Source organism: Diachasma alloeum, unplaced genomic scaffold (genome assembly GCF_001412515.2).
Source record: "Diachasma alloeum isolate Michigan unplaced genomic scaffold, Dall2.0 Dall_scaffold_00210, whole genome shotgun sequence".
NCBI lineage: Eukaryota > Metazoa > Arthropoda > Insecta > Hymenoptera > Braconidae > Diachasma > Diachasma alloeum.
Window position 1 is genome coordinate 289,211 of NW_021680375.1, and position 23,116 is coordinate 312,326.

General features: G+C 39.7%; 2 protein-coding genes across 5 annotated transcripts; one reads left to right on the top strand and one right to left on the bottom strand.

Annotated features, from left to right (window-relative positions):
- Positions 1 to 930: 930 nt before the first annotated feature.
- On the bottom strand, positions 931 to 5,369 carry LOC107036702 (lysophospholipase D GDPD1). Of its 3 annotated transcripts, none has more exons than XM_015254829.1 (7): positions 5,072 to 5,369; positions 4,886 to 4,928; positions 3,499 to 3,680; positions 2,817 to 3,037; positions 2,606 to 2,739; positions 1,839 to 1,953; positions 931 to 1,635 (listed from the first exon to the last, which is right to left on the bottom strand). In XM_015254829.1, exons 1-7 carry the CDS (start codon positions 5,193 to 5,195, stop codon positions 1,495 to 1,497), a joined length of 960 nt encoding a protein of 319 aa, XP_015110315.1. In that variant the 5' UTR covers positions 5,196 to 5,369; the 3' UTR covers positions 931 to 1,494. The 3 variants fall into 3 exon arrangements, with proteins under 3 accessions (XP_015110315.1, XP_015110314.1, XP_015110317.1); XM_015254828.1 differs by having other exon boundaries at positions 1,839 to 1,956; XM_015254831.1 differs by lacking the exon at positions 4,886 to 4,928 and having other exon boundaries at positions 1,839 to 1,956; positions 5,072 to 5,156.
- A 161-nt stretch (positions 5,370 to 5,530) lies between these two features.
- LOC107036671 (pre-mRNA-processing-splicing factor 8) lies at positions 5,531 to 19,915 on the top strand. Of its 2 annotated transcripts, none has more exons than XM_015254784.1 (6): positions 5,531 to 5,634; positions 8,312 to 8,804; positions 9,054 to 9,352; positions 10,744 to 11,082; positions 12,930 to 18,351; positions 19,147 to 19,915. In XM_015254784.1, the coding sequence occupies exons 2-6, from the start codon at positions 8,328 to 8,330 to the stop codon at positions 19,741 to 19,743; spliced, it is 7,134 nt and encodes a 2,377-aa protein (XP_015110270.1). In that variant the 5' UTR covers positions 5,531 to 5,634; positions 8,312 to 8,327; the 3' UTR covers positions 19,744 to 19,915. The 2 variants fall into 2 exon arrangements, with proteins under 2 accessions (XP_015110270.1, XP_015110269.1); XM_015254783.1 differs by lacking the exon at positions 5,531 to 5,634 and adding an exon at positions 6,040 to 6,127.
- Positions 19,916 to 23,116: the final 3,201 nt, after the last annotated feature.

A 23,116-nucleotide genomic window follows, 5' to 3' on the forward strand; every position in this document is an offset into this window, starting at 1 on the left:
TTTTGTATTTTTTGAAAATCGGAATTCCGGGGATAGCTTGAGATATCATGCTTCAAATGAATTCAATTATAGCTTAAAATGTTAGTTTCAATGCCACACTGTCGAAGTTGAACGATAATTATGATAGCGATATCTGTTGATTTTATTTTTGCGATGATTGTTGCAAATTTCGAATTTGCCATCATATATTAATAATAATCGACAACAACGGCCTAAACGTGGCTTATGTAGACGACAAACCTGTGGAATGCAGAGCCGATAAAAAAGCCAATTTCAATGACTAGGAAACCGTTGAACGAAAATGTAAACACCGAAACGTGAACAGGAAATACAGCTCCTGAAGTAAATGCCACGTAGTTAGGACGAGAATGTCAGCCCGTGAAGCAACAAATGGGTGAGGGGAGTGATAGGACCGTAAAAAAGACAATCAGTTGTCCGAAAGAAAGGGATAATAAGAATAATGATGATGATAGCACTCAGCTAAGTTGAAGATCTGACTCAATTGTTTAAAAATGAATCTCATTCAATTTAATAACATAAAATAAACAATGAATTATATGCCGTAGGAGAAAATGATGTGCAAAGGGACCATTCAGAAGCGTATTGCTAATTCATTACCAAAAATAACAAAAATATGAAGACAAGAGCAATTTCCCACTTGTTTCACATTAATTTTTTTTAAATTCAAGCAATTGCTGAAATACACGAGGGATTATTGCTCATCCATGATCTTCAATCAATGATTTTGAGAATTATATGCAGATCTGAGGGTGCGGTGTTTTTAAAATTTATCATGAAGATTTGTCAAGCCAAATTTAGAGAATTCAATTTTTATTCATTTTATGAATATTCATAGATATTCAATTCCATTAGAGCAATAATATATTTATTGGAGAGAGGGAGAAAATTATCGAACAAAGTTATATGAAGTAGTTTTGTAATTTCATAATTTTGTATTAAATAAATAAGAATATCATTCCAGAGATTTCGAGAGTTGAGTCTATCAACCCTAGTAGAATAAGAACTTTTTACATTATTTTTTCATTTGTGCAGTGGAAAAAGCGTCGGAATACTGCGAGAACATCCAAGCGACAGAATAGAGTCTCCAAAAGCTATGTTTTTTAAAATAATTTATAACAAATTCTCAATTCTTAATTATTAAAAATTTCAAATCCATATAGAATATTTTTTCTCATGTTCCAAAACGTCATTTTCGTTTGCGTTAATAAATTCTCCCTTTTTTGAGACAAATGAGAAACATTTTCAAAGAAATTATCGAAAATATCATCAAGTTAATGTAAATTTTAATTTTCCGAGATTAAACTCTATCACAAGCCCTTAAAAACCCCTAGAAACAACAATACGAACAATTAAAACCATAAATAAATTATTTATGTACAAAGCAGTGGCCTTAGAGACTAGAATTGTGCTGATAATCGAATGTATCGTAGATTGAATGTTGAAAACCTTACTAGACTACTTAAAAAATCTCAATCAATTTTTTTCATAGTTCAACTCGTAATTGTTGTTTAAAAATGTCTTCAATTTCGTGGGATAATCCGTCATTACCCCCGTTGCGCCTAGTCTAAATGCACATTCGTACTCTTCTTCTCTGTTCAAAACCCAGAAATAAACCTGAAAAAAAGTATCTCATGAATTTTTAATTTAAAAAAATCTTATCAGAGAATAATAAAATGCTAAAAAACTGTCGTCAATTTTTTCAGCAGTTGTCAATGGGCTTCCATTGTTCCTCCACGTGTTTTTGTTAGTGACGAAGGTATACATAATTTTTTAGTCGTCTGTTTGGCCATGAATAAGTCATGAGATACTATACTTACGTGAATGCCACGTGCTTGTAAATGATTGAATAAACATGGCCTCATTAATAACAAATTCGTCATGTGACAGACGACTTTGTGGAGAGGTAGAAATGTTGCTGACAGACCCCCTTTTCTTCTGGGAAACAATCGATAACGGAAACAATTATTTTATTGTAGTTATCCATTATTAATTCAATAATGAAGTGGTGAAACATTAATTTGTCGATTGTTTTTTTGGCGATATCTCAGGATCTAAGGGAGATACCAAATTTTTGTTTTGACATTTTCTGCGGGCATTTTTTCGCCCTACAAAAATGGTTCAGATGAAAATTTCGATATCTTCTTTAGATCTTGAGATATTCATGAAAAACTGATTGTTAAGTGGAAGTCTGTTTCACCACTTCATTATTAAAATCCTTTCATCTTGAATATTTCAAGAACCGGAAGGGGTGGACGAATAAAAATTATTGCATTTGAAAGCCAGGAAAATTTCCGATGAAATCCTCTGGTGTTGAGCCTCTGTATCTCCTCTAAATCTTCTCATAACAGTGAAAAACTTTTTCAGCTTAAAAAACGGATTCTTTGCTGTATCCTTTGAAGTTCCGGGGCAAAACGGGTTTATAAGGGGAGTTCTGGATCGGAAATTTTCCTGGCTTTTCAATGAATTTTGATTGAATCTTCTGGCTCTTTCTGTTCTCGAGATATTCAAGAAAAACCAATTCAAGAAATTTGTAATTCAAATTTTGTGGAAAAAAAAATAGAAGAAGATTTTGTTTTTCGATTACCTGAGGTAGATTGAGGGTAAAAATATCTCTAGGTGAGTCTCCTTGAGGGAAACGAATGGCAAGAGTCCAGAGTACATCAGAAGTATGAGAGTTGTCACTCGCTTCATCGAGAAGAATAAATTAACGTTTGGATTCTGCAGAAGAAAAAAATGTTAAAAATGTTAATTTTTGTTTTGAGGGTTGTGTGGAGTGTGGAGAGCGGTTTACTGACTGTTTTGTAGCATTTCTGAGTTATTTCATTGCTGAAATTACCCCACACTGTGTACTCCTCACGATTGTACTGCTTAATCAAGTCTGAGACCTTCGAAATTAGTCTGTCATCGTTGATTTTTATGTCAATATTTATGGGAAGTTCCGGGAATGCGTCGAATACTTCTTTGAGGAGCGGAAATTTTCGGTCTGATTCGTTGGCTGATCCCACGTATTCCACTTCTACAACAGGAACATCGAAATAAATTCATTAATTATCCAATTATTACAAAATTAATCAAACAATAAATTACTTTTAATGCAAACAATTGATTAATTTCTGGGATTCATGACAATTGCAAAATTAAAAATGCATAATAAAAAAAATCGCCATTGTTTAGTCTTTTCAATATTAGTAAAAGTGATTTTTTACGTATTTTGAAGTTAAAAACATGTTTTTAACAATTTTTTTCTCATTTTGAAATAAATTTTTTAATTTAAGAATAACTAAATCATTGGAAGAAAATTAAATTGTCTCGATAATTGAGATAAACAGATAATTGAATTGATTGAATGGAAAAAGGAAATTATTTTCACGTGAAAAATTAAAATTTTTTGATTGGAAAAATTAAAATATTTTTTTTTTTTCATGGAAAAATTATAATTGAGGTTTCTGAAGGGTTAAAAAGGGCTGAGAACCTCACCTGGATCGAAATCGATGGGCAGACAAGGTTTCAAGAGAGGTAAATCTGTATAATTGACTTCGCTGATGTTTTTGTTGAGCCCAGTGCTCCTGAAGAGGTTCTGATCGTGGGAAACAACGACTTCCTCATCTTTTGTGAGGTGGCAGTCCAATTCCAACATCTCTGTGCCGATCTCCACAGCTCTGCATTGCAAATAAACCAAATAATTTGAAGATATTCATCAAAAAACTACGAATAAACTAAAGAACTCTAAATAAAATAAAGAAAATCACTATCTGAACGATTAATTTCTTACAAATTCGATCATAAATTGATCGATTAAGAGAAATATTTGACAATTCAATCAATTACTCTAACAATTACGAATAAGAGATAGGACAATGCAGAATAAAATGGGATAGCCCTCATCAACTTGGAAATTAATTCTGAATTTGTTTAACAACACTGAAATTAGAATTTCAAATGTTACACTCGGAAGAGAATTATGACTTCTGCAACGACTCTTAAAGTAGCTCTATCCTTACGGTAAATTCAAAGATTATTGAAAACTGCAAAAAAATTGCAGAAAACTCGATTAGATTCGGAATTCTCATTTTTTTCTCAATTTAATTATCGCTTTGGTTTTTCAAAGAAGAAATGTTTAAAAATCAGGATTTAACCCAGTGTCTTATGTGAAAATCAACATTTCCATTGTAATCAAAGATTAAAAACTGATTTTTTTTTCATTAGCTGTGAAAAAATCAAGATTTTTTTTTACACCTCATAAAAAATAATCCACCGGTTTGCGAACAAGTTTTCTTATTTATTTATAAGAGGGAAATGTTTGAAAAAATATCAATATTTTGCGAAATTTAATTTAGATAATACTGACAGGGTATGAATTTTTGCAATTTTTTTCCATGCAATTTAGTTGAAAAATTTTTTAACTGAAAATATCCAAAAGTACAGCGTAGCCGAAGGGTAGAGCTACTTTAAACAATGCAAATCCAAGACAGAAGATTGAAGTTTAAGAGAAATTGTCACAGAGAATCTCCGAAGTAAAAATTATTTTGTAACAAACAGACGGGAAATTGAATAAAGGGGTGGATTTATTTATTTAATTAATTGATTAAATCAATACAGGAAAAGTTGAATTGATCTGTTCTGTGTTTTGAATAACATCAGAACAATAGAATAACAAAAAAAAATCATGCAGACATTTATTTATTTCATCAAGAGGGAGGAGTATTGACAAATTAAACATTCGATTTCGTTACAATATGAAGGCAGTTTTTCCCTTTAAATTCCAAACGGCGAAATTAACTATAGGAAGTTACTGAATTATCAATTATCCTAACGGATTTCACAAATAAAAGTCTTGTTTAACTCAAGAAAATTCCATCTTTACCTTCGAAATGCACTCATGGTGTTTTCATAGCTCTCCCCAGCCCCTGTAACAGAGCAACGGCGTCAAGATATATGCAGTTACTTATTTATTTATTTATTTATCTCTAGTGCGTTCAATAAAAACTTATTGTTAGGAATAGAGCAACTCCTCACCCTCTCCGCCCCCAAAAAATCCAAAATAACTCACCTCCTCGATGGCTGATGTGTCTGCACCGAAATTTAATTTTCTTCTTCTTATGAATTAACATCGGGTACTTAAACAAAATAACCGAGCTCAGCACGTAACCCCCCAACAGGGTATAAAACAGCATTTTCACCCCTCGAAGAATGTCCCCCCAATTCCCGGCGAGAAAACCGTTTCGAAAAAAATCGAGAACAACGATTTCTGCGGAATTCACACGATGACATTCAAGAAATGCATTCAAACCGTGCAATTACCCTTTATATATCAGCGGCTTCTACTGACTCCAACTGACTCTCCAGGGTCGAACCCGCGGCTTCGGGATATATAAACAAGAGAAGGTCCTGTTTTCACGAGGGAAAATTCGATTTTCGAACGATTTTTCACGTGAAAACGGCCCTGCAGGCGGCCGCCATTTTGCCCCGGGCGTCCACGCCGCAAAATCCAATATGGCGGATGCTAACGTTGAAGATTCGTCAGCGGCATGAGTTTTTTGGGCTGAATTTGTTTATTTGGCTCGGATTAATTGTTATTATGCGATCGTAAGGGGGATTTACTGCTGGAGAGAGGTGAGTGATTTTTTTTTTGAGGATTTGGGCTTTTGAGGGGGGTTTTGGGGGAGGGAGAGGCGGTCTCGTGTCGGCGTTTGGCAATCGTTGGCGAGGGAACATTTTTTGTGGATGTTGAGTGTTTTTCTGGGGTTGTGAGGGAGAATATGAGAAAAAGTCGCTGCAAATGGGTTCTGGGAATTTCTGTTGGGTTTCGGGAGTTGATTTTTCATTTGTTTGGTTGTGGATTATTATTTTTTCTCATTGGTTAGTATTTCCAGTTCTGAGGGGCGGGGGGCATATGGAAACATTTATTTTTCGTGAGTTTTGGAGTAAATTGAATATTTTTTGGGGCGGGTGGGGTATTTTCGTACGAGACAATTTTTTTCGTCGTTTTTTTAGGGTTGATGAAGTTTAAGGGGATTTGGCATGAGTTTTTTGGGCTGAATTTGTTTATTTGGCTCGGATTAATTGTTATTATGCGATCGTAAGGGGGATTTATTGCTGGAGAGAGGTGAGTGATTTTTTTTTTTGAAGATTTGGGCTTTTGAGGGGGGTTTTGGGGGAGGGAGAGGCGGTCTCGTGTCGGCGTTTGGCAATCGTTGGCGAGGGAACATTTTTTGTGGATGTTGAGTGTTTTTCGGGGGTTATGAGGGAGAATATGAGAAAAAGTCGCTGCAAATGGGTTCTGGGAATTTTTGTTGGATTCCGGGAGTTGATTTTTCATTTGTTTGGTTGTGGATTATTATTTTTTCTCCTCATTGGTTAGTACTCTGATTTGTAAGGGGTGGGGGGCATATGGAAATTTTTTTTTTCGTGAGTTTTGGAGGAAATTGAAAATTTGGTGATTGAAATTTTTTGGGGACGGTGAGGTGTTTTCTTATGAAACTTTTTTGGAATTACAAGTGAGGGCCATCTTTCGTTTTTTTAAGGGTTGAGTAAGTTTTAGGGGGATTTGGCATAAGTTCTTGGGAAATCTGATTTTGTTTATTCGGTTTGGGTCTTTTAAGATTGAAATATGAATAGAGTGGTTTTTGGATATTTTGAAGAGATGTTTTAAAATATATTTCCCCCATTGAAAAATCAATTTCTTGAGGTTTTAAAGTGGGAGAAGTACATGTTTTGGAAATGATGAAGTGCGTAGGGGTCCTGAAACCAACCGTACATGTGGGTCGGCTGCCACAGGGCCTTGTGGCTCGTCCTGGACGAGGCTGGCAACGTCCTGTGGTTGGATCAAACGCTAATTCTGATCAAAAACCTCAAAAAATCCTCCAAAAACAATTCCTTGAAATGCATTGTTCACATTACGAATGCATGGAATTGAACCTTTTTTTTAAATGTAGGTATTGTTGAGTCCCATCAATCGTCATTAAATAAAATTTAATTCATCGACTAGTTTTTTAAATTTTCTAATTTTTTCTAAAATCGGTTGTCCCACTATAACTAAAAAAAATGTTCTGAATTGATTGAATGATGGCTTAAAAAATTTGTTTGGATGTCCTTTTGACCGAGTTCGAAGATGAAGGCGATAGCAATAATCGTTATTTTGATTTATTTGAAAATTTGCAAAAATTTTGTATTTTTTGAAAATCAGAATTCCGGGGATATCTTTGAATATCATGCTTCAAATGAATTCAATCATAGCTTAAAATGCTTGTTTCAATGCCATTAAGTTCGAAGTTAAAAGATGATTACGATAGCTATATTGGTTGATTTGATTTTTATGATTGTTGAAAATTTCGAATTTTTCATGAATTTCCCTGAAAGTGAGCTTTCTGATGGTTTCTTCAAATGTGATGTTTCAAATTCATTCAAGCATGTACAAATAAAATTTTTCTATTAACATTTTATCGAAGGGCTGAGGGGAGAGATAGAACCGTAAAAAAGACAATCGGTTGTATAGAAGAAAGGGATAATAAGAATAATGATGATGATAACATTCAACTAAGTTGAAAAACTGACAGAATTAGGGGTTTTGGTAGACAATACGTACCCCTGCCAGATACCCTGCCAGAAATTGTCACATGGGGAGTAGATTGCCAGAGGTGAATTTAGGACTCTTCGGAACACTTTATATAATTATATAAGTGGCCGGGTAGGTGTACGGGACCTCCCATTTCGCACCTTCCTTCATAAGGCAAATTTATTTTAATAAATTAATTTCAAAATAGTCACTTTCTAAATTCCCGAGCATGGTAAAGCATCGAATTACGAGCCTTACCAGCTCTTGGCGTTACCCAGGACCCAAAAATTCCCAAATATAAAATTTATATTGAGAAAGGGACCGTATAGTCTACCAACACCAAATTAGTTGAAAAGAAATCTTATTCAATTTAATAAAATGAAATAAACAATGAATTATACATGACAGAAGAAAATGATGTGCAAAATAACCATTCGGAAGCACATTGCTAATTTATTAGGAAAAATAACTATACTATATGCAGTACAAGAGCAATTTCCCACATGTGTCAGATTTTTAAAATGTTTCGCATCGGTTCAATATCGAGATCCAAATTCAGAGCTGCAAAGTTTAATCAATAAAATCATTACATAGTGTCCGGAAACAGGTCAAATGGGGCTCAAATGAATGCTCTGATGTTCGACTTCAAAAGTAGAAAAGCATTTCACTGGAGAAGAAATAGCCAAAGTTCTTGGATATCCCCAAAGTCCTAAAAACGTTTCTTATCACTTGCAGAATAAGAGGAATCACAATGTCGATTCCCCCCTACCACCTGCTGGGCCCGAACCCCTGGGCGACGATGATGGCCCAGCAGCAGGCGCACGCCCAGCTGGCAGCAGCCCAGGCACACGCTCAAGCAGCAGCGCACGCCCAGGCTGCCCACCACGCTCACATGCAGGCGATGGCCACAGGCCCGCCCCTTCCCCAATTGCCAAAGCAGCCTGAGGTCCTCTCCGAGGACAAGCTCCAGGAGAAGGCCCAGAAGTGGCAGCAACTGCAGTCGAAACGCTTCGCAGAAAAGCGTAAATTTGGTTTCGTTGATGCACAGAAAGAGGACATGCCCCCTGAGCACATCAGGAAGATCATCAGGGATCATGGGGACATGAGCAGCAGGAAGTATCGACATGATAAGAGAGTGTACCTGGGGGCACTCAAGTACATGCCTCACGCTGTCATGAAGCTCTTGGAGAACATGCCCATGCCCTGGGAGCAGATCAGAGATGTCAAAGTAATTTTCTCACTTTTTTCGTAGTTTTTTTGGAGATATCTCAGCAGGGAGTGGGTCTAGCGCAAAATATGATGAAACATTTTTTGTAGAGTATTAAATTCCCCACAAAAAATGTCTTATCACTTTTTTCTCTAAACCTGATACTTTCAGAGATACTCGCTGGATAAATTCGACTCAAATTGACTAATTTTCATTTTGACATTCAGACACGAATTTTTGGGATTAAAAGTTTGTTTTAATCATTTTAAGGTCCTCTACCACATCACTGGTGCCATCACCTTTGTGAATGAGATCCCCTGGGTGATCGAGCCGGTCTACATAGCCCAGTGGGGCACCATGTGGATCATGATGAGACGAGAGAAGAGGGACAGAAGGCACTTCAAGCGAATGAGGTTTCCGCCGTTTGATGATGAGGAACCTCCACTAGACTATGCTGACAATGTTCTAGATGTTGAGCCACTGGAGGCCATTCAGATCGAGTTGGATTCTGAGGAGGATGCCAGTGTTGCCAATTGGTTTTACGAACACAAGCCACTGGTTGGGACGAAGTAAGTTCAGTCGATTTGTTTTTTTTTTAATTTTTCTCAGGAACTGGGGAAGATATCGAGGTACAAATGATGTCAATGAGTGAGCAGGGATATTTCCGATCCAAAACCCTGGTCATGGGCCCTTTTTCATCAAGAATTCGAAGAAATATCGGTGGAAAACGTTTTTGGGTGTTAAAATGAAAAATTTAGATTTTGAGGAGCAGAGAGGGGGTGGAGGGGTTTATGACCAAAGGTTGAGATCGGAAATTTTCCCGGCTGTTTGAGGAAATTAGATTCGACTCGATATCCCTTCAGCTTCCTGAGATATCCTTAAAAAATCGCAAGTTAAAAAACACGGTGTCAAATAAACTTTGTTCCAGACGATAATTTAGTTGGAAAATATTAATTTTGATATGATGAAGTGCGTAGGGGTCCTGAAACCAGTCGTACATGTGGGCTGGCTGCCACAGGGCTTTGCGGCTCGTCCTGGACGAGGCTGGCAATGTCCTGTGGTTGGATCAAACGCTAATCTGATCAAAAACCAGAGAATTCTTTCAAAAATAAAAACATCGGCAATATCTCAAACGAATGGGGAAAGTAAGGCGGTTTTCATGAAGCCCGTCAGACAAATAAAAGAGAATTGAATACCATTCTATGAAACATGAATAAACGAATCATAATTGTTCAAATTATTTAGGTCAGAGGAAAAAAGAATAATTTTACTTTTTTAATATTGCGTTTACTAAGGTTTTCTTCGAACAAAGTCGATTTGAATTAACAGCTAAAATTATGAGATTATCTCACATTTTTGACGTTAAGGATAGGAGAATCTGAATGCAATATAGTGAAAATGATGATCGATTTTTTCACTTTGAACAAATAATATTAATATCCAAATACAAAATTTCTGATATGAATAACAAGAAGCTGTGACTCAATATTCCAAATCGTTTTCATTTTTAATTTGGTGCTGAAAACACGAGATGACAATATTCTAAGCACGGAATTATATTGATGAGATGAACAACAGATTAATTGAATTACCGTGTGAACAAACTAAAAATTGATAACAGTGTGAGCACGCACTTTTACCAGAGTATCAACAAACATTGAATTCCAGAAATTCACACTCTAAAGTGTGTTCTAGAAGGAATTGAATTGTAATTAAGATTAAAATCTTATTCAGTGAGCATAGGAATTAGAGCATGAATAAATCATTTATTGTTATCTGAAAATTTAACAGCTGATAAATTGGGACATGTGATTCTCGCCGATCGTATTAATTTTTGCAATGAGAACGATTATAAACAATTAATTGAAAAAAGGAACATCGAATCTGGGAGGAAAAAGGGCATCAGGAACTGTTCAAGAACTCTTGATACATTTTTAAGATTAGTTTCTCTAATTTCTAGACATGTGAATGGGTCAACCTACCGTCGATGGAACCTCACCCTCCCCCAGATGGCGACCCTCTACCGTCTGGCGAATTCCCTCTTAACTGATCTCGTGGACCAGAACTTCTTCTATCTATTCGACCCCAAGTCGTTCTTCACAGCGAAAGCCCTGAACATGGCTATTCCTGGGGGTCCCAAGTTTGAGCCTCTGGTCAAGGACTCCAATGCTGCCGATGAGGACTGGAACGAGTTCAATGACATCAACAAGATCATTATCAGACAGCCCATCAGGACTGAGTACAGGATTGCCTTTCCTTATTTGTACAACAACATGCCACACTTTGTCCATCTGTCTTGGTGAGTTGAGGACAGTATTGAGGACAATTCTCGATTTTTCTTGGGGAAGATTCAGTGGTGAAGGGGTTGAATATGTGCTGACCGAGTTTTTCTTTGATTGTTGACTAATGAATCGATGGAATTAATCATATTTTTTTTTTTTCAAATGCAGGCATTAATTGAAATTAAATTATATGCTGAATTCATACGTCAATTTTATATATTTAATTCATATATTTAATTCATATATTCATAATTCATATATTAATTTAGAATTTTTTAATTTTCTCACGATAGCTCACAGAAATATTCTGAATTCCATATCCTCAATTCAATTTTTTTTGAATGCAAGATCTGAACAAAAATCATTTTTAAACGAAAACCATTTTATTTTTTTACCTCTTCGCTACTGAAACTTCTGTTTAAAAATCTTTTTTACTGATAATCTTTTGGCTTAACCCACACAATGTTTTGATGGTCTTTATCGAGATTCGGAGAGTATCACTAGCAGTGTGGAAGATAAATGGTAGTTGTTATTCGTATTCTTCGTGGAATTAAGAGGAACACTGCTGATACTACCAACAAAATTAAATAATCACCAATGGGAATATTTCATACAATTTTTAAAAAATTTTCAGTCGATAATTCATGACAAATTGTATTTCAAACTTTCGAAATCGTTTATTTTTTCTTTAAAGGTTGCAAAATAATAACTTCAAAATTGAAGGATTCTTCATGTATTGAACTTCTTGAAATCCAAATGATTTATTTTAATAATTTCTTCACTGAATTAAAATGTATGAAATATCTCTATCGGTTCTAGTAATTCCACACACAAAAAAGGTTTGATTTTTAGGGATTATCGTATGTCATCAATTTTCAAGAATCTATCACCAATTATTGATGATGAACACTTCCTACAATGATTCTGATCATCACTGATCTTTATCACTGAAATTTGATAACAGATTCCCAAAAATTAGAGATGGATCTCTGAAAATCACTGACACTACTGTGAAAATTATTCACGATGTCCCAATAAAATGAGTCACTGTCACTTACAATTAGTGATTTTGCCCTCACTGAATTTCTCAATCAAAAATCCTTAACAATTGGTGATAAATTCCTGTAAATCATGGGGATAAATCCCTGGATATCCGTGACGTACGCCTGAAAATCAAGACTTGTGATTCCTCTGTGTAAAAAAGTTCCATCGGACACCCAGAGAACTTTCGACTCCAAAAAACTCCTAACTTCTCACAGTACTTAATTTGACCCATATGACCCTTAAAGTCCTTGATCTAACCCTTACGACCCTTAATCTCTCATTTCGGACTGTTAATTTAATCCTCGTGACTCGTATTCTGACCCTTATGACCCTTATTCTGAAACTATGCCCATTATTTTGATCCTCGTGACCCTTAATTGGGGAGTTTTAATTTTGAGTACCAAACTTTTATCACGAGAAGTCGATTTGGGTTTTTTGTTAATGTAGAAAGATTCTTTTTTCTTTTATTTTCTTTCTCTGTTCTACAATCAAAATATTGTATATCATATGTAAATACTAGGCTGAAGGCCCTTGGGCAATGACCCGTCACAAGCTTTTTGTGCCAAACTCCGTTAAAAATACAACTATAATAAAAAACCCGACAATAACCAGACACCTGAGCCCCTCATAACTGTTATCAACAAGTTACTAATAAAGAAACAGCTACGAGAAGAAGAGAAAAGTTACGAGTTTTTTGAAGATGAATAGAAACGGTTGAAATAATTAACAACTTTCTGCCGGATAGCCCTCCTCTCCCCCCGGATCCGTTTCTCCCTGCCGAAAAATCGCGAGCACCGTTTGACACGTGCTTTTCTTCCAGGTACCACGCCCCAAACGTCGTCTACATAAAAACGGAAGACCCCGATCTCCCCGCGTTTTACTTTGATCCCCTGATAAACCCCATCTCCCACCGTAACTCCCTGAAAACAATCGAGCCCGTGCTCGAAGACGACGAGGACTTTACCCTGGACGAAGAGGTCCAACCGTTCCTCCAGGAGACCCCCCTTTACACCGACAACACCGCGAACGGTATTGCCCTCCTGTGGGCACCGCGTCCCTTCAACACTCGCTCGGGTCGCACTCGTCGCGCTATCGACATTCCCCTGGTCAAGTCCTGGTACAGGGAGCACTGTCCCCCAGGGCAGCCAGTCAAAGTGAGGGTGAGCTACCAAAAGCTCCTCAAGTACTTCGTCCTAAATGCCCTGAAACACCGACACCCCAAGCCCCAGAAGAAGCGCTACCTCTTCCGCTCCTTCAAGTCAACCAAATTCTTCCAAACTACGACCATCGACTGGGTCGAGGCAGGCCTCCAGGTCTGTCGTCAGGGCTACAACATGTTGAATCTTCTGATTCACCGAAAGAACTTGAACTACCTCCACCTCGATTACAACTTCAATCTGAAGCCCGTTAAGACACTGACCACGAAAGAGCGTAAAAAGTCGCGATTCGGTAATGCCTTTCATCTCTGCCGAGAGATCCTTCGATTGACCAAACTCATAATTGACTCCCACGTGCAGTATCGACTGAACAATGTTGACGCGTTTCAATTGGCTGACGGCCTTCAGTACATCTTCGCTCATGTTGGTCAGCTGACGGGAATGTATCGGTACAAGTACAAGCTGATGAGACAGATCAGAATGTGCAAGGACTTGAAACATTTGATCTACTATCGATTCAATACCGGTCCTGTGGGTAAGGGGCCAGGGTGTGGGTTCTGGGCGCCAGGTTGGAGGGTCTGGCTCTTCTTCATGCGGGGTATCACCCCCTTGTTGGAACGATGGCTAGGCAATTTGCTGTCTCGACAGTTCGAGGGACGACACTCGAAGGGAGTCGCCAAAACTGTGACGAAACAGCGAGTCGAGTCACACTTTGATCTTGAATTGAGAGCATCAGTTATGCACGATATTGTTGACATGATGCCAGAGGGTATCAAGCAGAACAAGGCTCGAACGATCCTTCAGCATCTGTCGGAGGCCTGGAGATGCTGGAAAGCTAACATTCCGTGGAAGGTGCCAGGTCTTCCCATTCCCATCGAGAACATGATCCTCAGGTACGTCAAGATGAAGGCTGACTGGTGGACGAACACAGCTCATTACAACAGGGAGAGGATCAGGAGAGGAGCGACTGTTGATAAGACAGTCTGCAAGAAGAATTTGGGAAGGCTTACTCGTCTCTACTTGAAGGCTGAACAGGAACGACAGCACAATTACCTGAAGGACGGGCCTTACATCAGCCCTGAGGAAGCTGTCGCCATCTACACAACGACTGTTCATTGGCTGGAGTCGAGGAGATTCGCGCCTATTCCGTTTCCTCCACTCTCCTACAAACACGACACGAAGCTTCTCATTCTTGCTCTAGAACGACTGAAGGAAGCTTACTCTGTTAAATCACGACTCAATCAGAGTCAGAGAGAGGAACTCGGTCTCATTGAACAGGCGTACGACAATCCTCACGAAGCCTTGTCCAGAATAAAACGTCATCTCTTGACTCAGCGTGCCTTCAAAGAAGTCGGTATCGAGTTTATGGACCTCTACAGCCATCTCATCCCAGTTTACGACGTCGAACCCCTTGAGAAGATAACAGACGCTTACCTGGATCAGTACCTCTGGTACGAGGCTGACAAGAGGAGATTGTTTCCACCCTGGGTCAAGCCCTCAGACACTGAACCTCCACCACTTCTCGTTTACAAATGGTGTCAGGGAATCAACAATCTCCAGGACGTCTGGGACGTCTCAGAAGGGGAATGCAATGTTCTCCTTGAATCGAAGTTTGAGAAGCTGTACGAGAAGATTGACTTGACACTTCTCAACAGACTTCTACGTCTGATCGTCGATCATAACATCGCTGATTACATGACAGCCAAGAACAATGTCGTTATCAACTACAAGGACATGAACCACACGAACTCTTATGGTATCATCAGGGGATTGCAGTTCGCCTCGTTCATTGCCCAGTACTACGGACTGGTTCTTGATCTTCTCGTTCTGGGATTGCAGAGAGGAAGCGAGATGGCGGGACCTCCTCAGATGCCCAATGACTTCCTTACGTTCCAGGACACCGACTCAGAGACTGCTCATCCCATCAGACTGTACTGCAGGTACGTCGACAGGATCCACCTGTTCTTGAGATTCACAGCGGATGAGGCTAGAGACTTGATCCAGAGGTATCTCACTGAACACCCTGACCCCAACAACGAGAACATCGTGGGGTACAACAACAAGAAGTGCTGGCCGAGGGACGCCAGGATGAGGCTGATGAAGCATGACGTAAACTTGGGAAGAGCTGTCTTCTGGGACATCAAGAATCGCTTGCCCAGATCGACCACGACGATTCAATGGGAGAACAGCTTCGTCTCGGTTTACTCAAAGGACAATCCCAACCTGTTGTTCAATATGAGTGGATTTGAGTGCAGGATCTTGCCGAAGTGCAGGACCACTCATGAGGAGTTCAATCATAAGGATGGAGTATGGAACCTTCAGAACGAGGTGACCAAAGAGAGGACTGCTCAGTGCTTCCTGAGGGTTGACGACGAGAGTTTACAGAGGTTCCACAACAGGGTCAGGCAGATCCTCATGGCGTCTGGATCAACGACCTTCACGAAGATCGTTAACAAATGGAATACTGCACTCATCGGACTGATGACGTACTTCAGGGAGGCTGTGGTCAACACTCAAGAGCTACTGGATCTTCTGGTCAAGTGTGAGAATAAGATTCAGACGAGAATCAAGATTGGACTGAACTCGAAGATGCCCTCGAGGTTCCCTCCAGTGGTCTTCTACACCCCCAAGGAGTTGGGAGGTCTGGGAATGCTGTCCATGGGACACGTGCTCATCCCCCAGAGCGATCTGAGGTGGTCCAAACAGACTGATGTCGGCATCACTCACTTCAGATCTGGAATGTCTCACGACGAGGATCAACTCATTCCCAATCTCTATCGATACATTCAGCCCTGGGAGTCTGAGTTTATCGACTCTCAGAGAGTCTGGGCTGAGTACGCACTGAAGCGTCAGGAAGCCAATGCCCAGAATCGACGTCTGACTTTGGAAGACTTGGAGGACTCATGGGACCGAGGAATCCCCAGGATCAATACTCTCTTCCAGAAGGATCGTCACACCCTTGCTTACGACAAAGGCTGGCGCATTCGTACAGAATTCAAGCAGTACCAGGTTTTGAAGCAGAATCCCTTCTGGTGGACACACCAGCGTCACGACGGTAAGTTATGGAACCTCAACAACTACCGAACAGACATGATCCAAGCACTGGGTGGAGTTGAAGGTATTCTCGAGCACACTCTCTTCAAGGGGACCTACTTCCCCACCTGGGAGGGTCTCTTCTGGGAGAAGGCATCGGGCTTCGAAGAGTCCATGAAGTACAAGAAACTCACGAACGCTCAGAGATCTGGTCTCAACCAGATACCCAACAGAAGATTCACCCTCTGGTGGTCCCCCACCATCAATCGTGCTAATGTGTACGTAGGTTTCCAAGTACAACTTGACCTCACTGGTATCTTCATGCACGGCAAGATCCCAACTCTAAAAATCTCGTTGATACAAATCTTCAGGGCTCATTTGTGGCAGAAGGTCCACGAGTCCATTGTCATGGATCTCTGCCAGGTCTTCGATCAAGAACTCGATGCCCTTGAGATCGAGACCGTTCAGAAGGAGACGATTCACCCCAGAAAGTCTTACAAGATGAACTCGTCTTGTGCGGACATCTTGCTCTTCTCAGCTTACAAGTGGAACGTCAGTCGTCCCTCTCTGCTTGCTGACTCTAAAGACGTCATGGATAATGTGACGACCCAGAAGTACTGGATCGATGTACAGCTGAGGTGGGGCGACTACGATTCTCACGATGTTGAACGTTACGCAAGGGCCAAGTTCATGGATTACACGTCCGACAACATGTCTATCTATCCTTCACCCACAGGATTGCTCATCGCTATTGATCTCGCTTACAATCTACATTCGGCCTACGGTAACTGGTTCCCAGGATGCAAGCCACTTATCCAACAAGCTATGGCCAAGATCATGAAGGCTAATCCAGCGCTTTATGTCTTGAGGGAACGAATCAGGAAAGCCCTTCAACTTTACTCGTCAGAACCAACAGAGCCTTATCTGTCGTCTCAGAATTACGGAGAGCTGTTCAGCAACCAGATCATCTGGTTCGTTGACGACACAAACGTCTATCGTGTCACCATTCACAAGACATTCGAAGGAAATTTGACGACGAAGCCCATCAACGGCGCCATCTTCATCTTCAACCCTCGCACAGGTCAGCTGTTCCTGAAGATCATTCACACGTCAGTTTGGGCGGGACAGAAGCGTTTGGGACAGCTTGCTAAATGGAAGACTGCTGAGGAAGTCGCTGCATTGATTCGATCACTTCCAGTTGAGGAGCAGCCCAAGCAGATTATAGTCACGAGGAAGGGTATGTTGGATCCTCTCGAGGTGCATCTTCTCGATTTCCCCAATATTGTGATCAAGGGGTCGGAGCTGCAGCTTCCCTTCCAGGCGTGTCTCAAAGTCGAGAAGTTTGGGGATCTTATTCTGAAGGCAACTGAACCCCAGATGGTTCTCTTCAATCTTTACGATGACTGGTTGAAGACTATCTCGTCATACACAGCCTTCAGCAGATTGATTCTCATTCTGAGGGCTCTTCATGTGAATACTGAGAGGACTAAGGTGGTTCTGAAGCCTGACAAGACAACCATAACCGAGCCCCATCACATCTGGCCGTCTTTGACGGACGATGAGTGGATCAAGGTTGAGGTTCAGCTGAAGGATCTCATTCTCGCGGATTATGGAAAGAAGAATAACGTGAATGTCGCGTCACTAACGCAGTCCGAGATCAGGGATATCATTCTGGGTATGGAGATATCAGCGCCATCTGCGCAGAGACAGCAGATCGCGGAAATTGAGAAGCAGACGAAGGAGCAGTCACAGCTTACGGCGACCACTACGAGAACGGTTAACAAGCATGGGGATGAAATCATCACGGCTACTACCTCTAACTATGAGACTCAGGCGTTCTCCAGCAAGACTGAGTGGAGGGTCAGGGCCATTTCAGCTACCAATCTCCATCTTAGGACTAATCATATCTATGTCTCGAGTGATGACATCAAGGAGACTGGGTACACTTACATCTTGCCGAAGAATGTGCTGAAGAAATTTGTCACAATTTCTGATCTCAGGGCCCAGATCTCAGGGTATTTGTATGGAATTTCACCACCGGATAATCCACAGGTGAGTTTTAAGTTTGATTTATAACACTATGGACCAACTCCCAGATTATTTAGATGAGTACCGAAATGATTAAACGATCTAAGTTGATTTAGTCTTGAGTTTTCCATGAATATCTCCGAATCTAAGGGAGATAGCGAAATTTTCGTCATGACCTTTTTTGTAGAACGAATTGAGGGCTACAATAAAGGTCATGACTAAAATTTTGATATCTCGCTTAGATTTTGAGATATTCATTGAGAAGTGGCCAATAGTCGAAATCGACTGAATTTATTACCCTACGCAGAATCATGGGTTCTATCGTAAGGTCGGTTGAGATAGTCATTCAATTTTTGGGACTTGTTGTTTTTGGGACTTTTTTTCTGGGACTTTGTTTATTTTAGAAAGTTTGATCCGAATTAGTCCCATCTGTGCAGTTGGGCCCGACTTTTCTCCTTCCAAGCCTCTCATCATTTCACGTTTCAAATGGGCCTTCCGTCCCTCTTCGGGGGCAATTCGGTCCCAACTTGGGGCCCCACGTTGCGGATACCGCCGATAATACAGAATTTCTTGTTACCGGTCGAAATCCGTGTCACATATGTTTGTGAAAAAAATCACCCAAGGCTGGGATCGAACCCGCAACCTCTCGCACAGTAGGCAGACATGCTACCACTGAGCCAAAGCTCCTATAAACAACGTTATGAATCCATAATATAGATTATCTTGGAAATGAGAATATTTACAATCTAATATTCCACCCATCTATTTCTCAACAACAATCCCCTTTCCATAATTACCCTTTTTCTTCAATCATCACAGGTCAAGGAAATTCGTTGCATCGTGATGCCACCGCAGTGGGGCACCCACCAAGTGGTCCATCTCCCAAACTCCCTTCCAAATCATCAATATCTGAAGGAGATGGAGCCCCTGGGGTGGATTCACACGCAGCCCAACGAACTTCCTCAACTGTCTCCCCAAGACATTTCCACTCATGCCAAGGTCATGGCCGAGAATCCCGTGTGGGACGGGGAGAAGACGATCGTCATCACTTGCAGTTTCACCCCTGGCTCATGCTCACTGACTGCGTACAAACTGACGCCCAGTGGCTTTGAATGGGGAAAACAGAACACAGACTGTGGAAATAATCCCAAGGGTTATCTGCCCAGTCATTATGAGAAGGTCCAGATGCTGTTGAGTGACAGGTTTCTTGGGTTCTTCATGGTGCCCAGTCAGGGCAGCTGGAACTACAACTTCATGGGGGTCAGGCATGAGCCTAGCATGAAGTATGAGCTGCAATTGGCTAATCCTAAGGAGTTCTATCATGAGGTCCACAGACCTGCGCACTTCCTGCTGTTTGCTGATCTGGAGGATGGGGGTAGTGGTGTTGGAGCCGATCGAGAAGACACTTTTGCGTAAATTTTGGGGAATTGAGAGTTTGAGGGGGTGTAAATATGATGAATTTGCGAAGGGAGTTGATTCAAGTTTTGACTTTTGTACAGAATCTTCTGATTTTAGCGAGTATTGATGAGTATCGTAATGTATTTCATGTGTAATTGAGGTAGTATTGAATAAATGAGATTTTCAGGAAGTTTTTTGGGATCTTGTTTGGGAGCATGTTTTTTTATATTTATATTTTTTTCCCTCAAATATAGGCCTCCAAGAACCCATATTTGATAAAGAAACACACGGAAAATAGCTCAATAATTATTTATTTGCTTTTAAAAATTGCATTTTTTAAACGTTCTCAAAAGGCCTGTGACGTCAACTCACCGCGAATTCGCTACGTTTTTCTATGAAATTTTTTCATAGGTGACACGGCAGGATTATTTGAAGACACTATCATCATCACTTCATTGGAGACAGCAGAGTCAGTGAAATTCTCCGTGAAAAATGGTGATTGGAGAAGTATTAAACTCCACTACCTCCAGGGATAATGAAGAAATATGCTTTCTAAGAGGAGGAGCTTATTTTTCCAATAGCGAGGTAAGTAATGGGTATAAACTTTGAACTTTAGAGGACTTTTCTCTCCTGCTTGAATTTCAGAATTCCCTCGGTTTCACTTGCATACCCTCTTCGTTAGCATTTTCTTGCAATTTTCGAAGTAATTACACTCTCCTTCGATTAAAAACCCATTCAACATATGAAATTAGTTCTGTTTTTCTTTTTCAATTAATGTCACGATTGCTTAATGCAAAAATAAGAAATTGAAAATGAGAATTTCTCATTTTTATGATGAAACAGTTGAGTAATAATTTCTTCCTTCTGATTTTCACTCTTCCTCATTCATATGGGGTCTGCAAGGGGTTTCGATTGTTCCTATAGTCTTCCATGTTGAGAAGGGGTAACGGTGAGATTCTAGATTTTCGACATTTTTTAGATTTTCTAATCAACATTTTTTAATATTTTTTTTCCAACAAAAGTTTGAAAGGTCTATACTCTTTAAAGCAGCTCTACCCTTCGGTCGGGCTACGCTGTACTTTTGAATAATTTCAGTTTTAGAATTTTTCAACTAAATTGTAGGGAAAAAATTTGAAAAAATTCATACCCAGTCAGTATTATCTAAATTAAATTTCGCAAAATATTGATATTTTTTCAAACATTTCCCTCTTATAAACAAATAAAAATTATTTGCAGAACGGTGGATTGAAATATTATATTAATTTTAAAAAATATATATATTTTATTGTAATCATAAAATATATCATCATATAATGCTACAGAAAGAACACGTTAGGTGGAATAGATTGCCTTCAAAAAACGTTACATTAGATTTTTTATTAAAGGAGACCCTAGTGACCCTCATGAACCCTGAAAATTTTTGTGTTGTCTTAATTTACAAAGTTATTATATCGAGATTCAAATCGTAAAAAAGCAATCCAAACCAGAAGCCCTTCCCCATTACATGGAATTGCCCATCCCTCAGGAAATTGCAAACTTTTGTTACAAAAAAAAAAATTACAAACAATTAATGCATCATACGGACGATAGTTTCAAGAAATACCGTAAAAACGAGCACCAATCCCGGAAACATGCGATTGCAAAAAAACAAATTCAGTCAAAAATAATTGTTTTTTAATTTTTTAATTTGATACATAACATGATACATTCGATGAATACATTTTTTAATCATTTCGTGTTATCCTCAAGGGTATAAGCTTGAGTGAGAATTATCTGATAAAAAAAATAGAAGGTGTTTTCGCCTGCGATATGCTCCCCTACGGTGTAGGCGCAAAGCCGGCAGCGACACATGCTGCCATGCACACTCCTAGTGCTGTATTACACGCTACAATGGCAGCGGGCACACCTGCACCCATGGTGACTGTGCCGAACGTAAATCCGGCTGCTGCATAGCAACTTACAACGATTGCATTGCAGCCAGTCTGGCAAATGCCATAAGCCAATGGGCCAGCCATCACATCGCTGGCACTGATGAGTAAAGTTAGGATAATAAGAACTTTCGCTGATAGCATTTTCTGCAATAATAATCAGCATGTAAATCAGAAATTAATCAGGAGCTAAAATTATAATTTTTTCCGTCTGATTTCTATTCCAATAAAAAAGGAAGACAAATAGAGTCGAAAAAACTAGAAAATTCTTGTCGAAAAATTTCCGCAGAAAATATCACAACAGAATAAGTTGCGTGAAAAATGAAATTCTATTGTTTTTTTTTATAGAAGTTTCGGTTGGACATTTTCAATTAAAAAACGCGCCGTAATCGGACAAAAAAATTTCAGTAGAAGTTCAATAGAATTTTCTATTACTTGTATTCTCCGAATAAATACACAAAGAAAAACGCTGATACTCCACAGCATTAGAAACCTTAAAGAAAAATTAATAAAAGGTGGCAAGCAACCAAATATTCCATGGACGAAATATTTTTATTAGTGACGGCTGGAAATATCACAACAATTTTAACAATATTCTTGTGTCTAATACTTTTAGAAAATGAAGAGAGTCGATTTTTTTTGGCTCGACATTGGCATTCTTCAAATAAATATTGCGACTGCTCAGTTTTTATGGCTGCTGCCCCAAATCTGCGCAATTCATCAAGAACAAAAAAATATTCTCAAAATGAAATTTAAGAGATTTTATAATAATGAAAGAAAAACACCGTCTCGAGAGAATGATAAAAACTCACTTGATTGCGAGATCAATTTATGAGATGAAATTCCTTTGAAATTTGACTCCAACTGCGAGACGAATGGTTCTCCACCCTTCGCTCTTTTTACGACTGCTACTCNGCGTTGAGCCTGTGCGGTAGTGGCGGGGACCCGAGGAGTGCGCGAGGGAGCTGCGCACGAAATTCCCACGCGTGGGATTTTTCCCCTCATCTGGCATCACTGCTACTCTGGGACTGACTGCTCCGTATCGCCGGTTGCGTCTTACCGAAAGGAGGGGCTTCCCACAGTTACCGAATTATGGCTTTTGCAATCTTATCTCCTCAGAGTGCAGCACCAGTCACTCGGAACACTCGTAATGTGCGGGTATTATTCTTGAAGAATGCGGGTTGTTCCGAGGAAATCGTGCGCAAATAATATTTTATTCTTTTATCATCATGTTTTAAATGATAAACTAGAGGCTGTTATCAGTTGCACGCCTTTAAGAATGCACGTGCCGAGATTGAATGACGGAATGAACGGACGTGGACCAACGGAGTTTCGCGGAGACGGTCCGTTTATGCCCCTCTCCATCGGCGAACTCGTGGGTATACTATAGTTCAGTGGCCCGTTTACTGTAGTTCCCTCGTCCAACGGTCGCCAATTCTTGGTAACAGCTTGGGGAATGCATT

What these genes read in the sequence shown, in the direction of transcription:
- LOC107036702 (XM_015254828.1), bottom strand. Translation starts at nt 5,195, where the DNA reads ATGCTGTTTTATACCCTGTTGGGGGGTTACGTGCTGAGCTCGGTTATT. An exon ending in ACACATCAGCCATCGAGGAG is followed by an intron (nt 4,929 to 5,071) that starts GTGAGTTATTTT and finishes GCTCTGTTACAG; the next exon opens with GGGCTGGGGAGAGCTATGAA. An exon ending in GCCCATCGATTTCGATCCAG is followed by an intron (nt 3,038 to 3,498) that starts GTGAGGTTCTCA and finishes TTCCTGTTGTAG; the next exon opens with AAGTGGAATACGTGGGATCA.
- LOC107036671 (XM_015254784.1), top strand. Translation starts at nt 8,328, where the DNA reads ATGTCGATTCCCCCCTACCACCTGCTGGGCCCGAACCCCTGGGCGACG. An exon ending in CACTTTGTCCATCTGTCTTG is followed by an intron (nt 11,083 to 12,929) that starts GTGAGTTGAGGA and finishes CTTTTCTTCCAG; the next exon opens with GTACCACGCCCCAAACGTCG. An exon ending in CACCACCGGATAATCCACAG is followed by an intron (nt 18,352 to 19,146) that starts GTGAGTTTTAAG and finishes CAATCATCACAG; the next exon opens with GTCAAGGAAATTCGTTGCAT.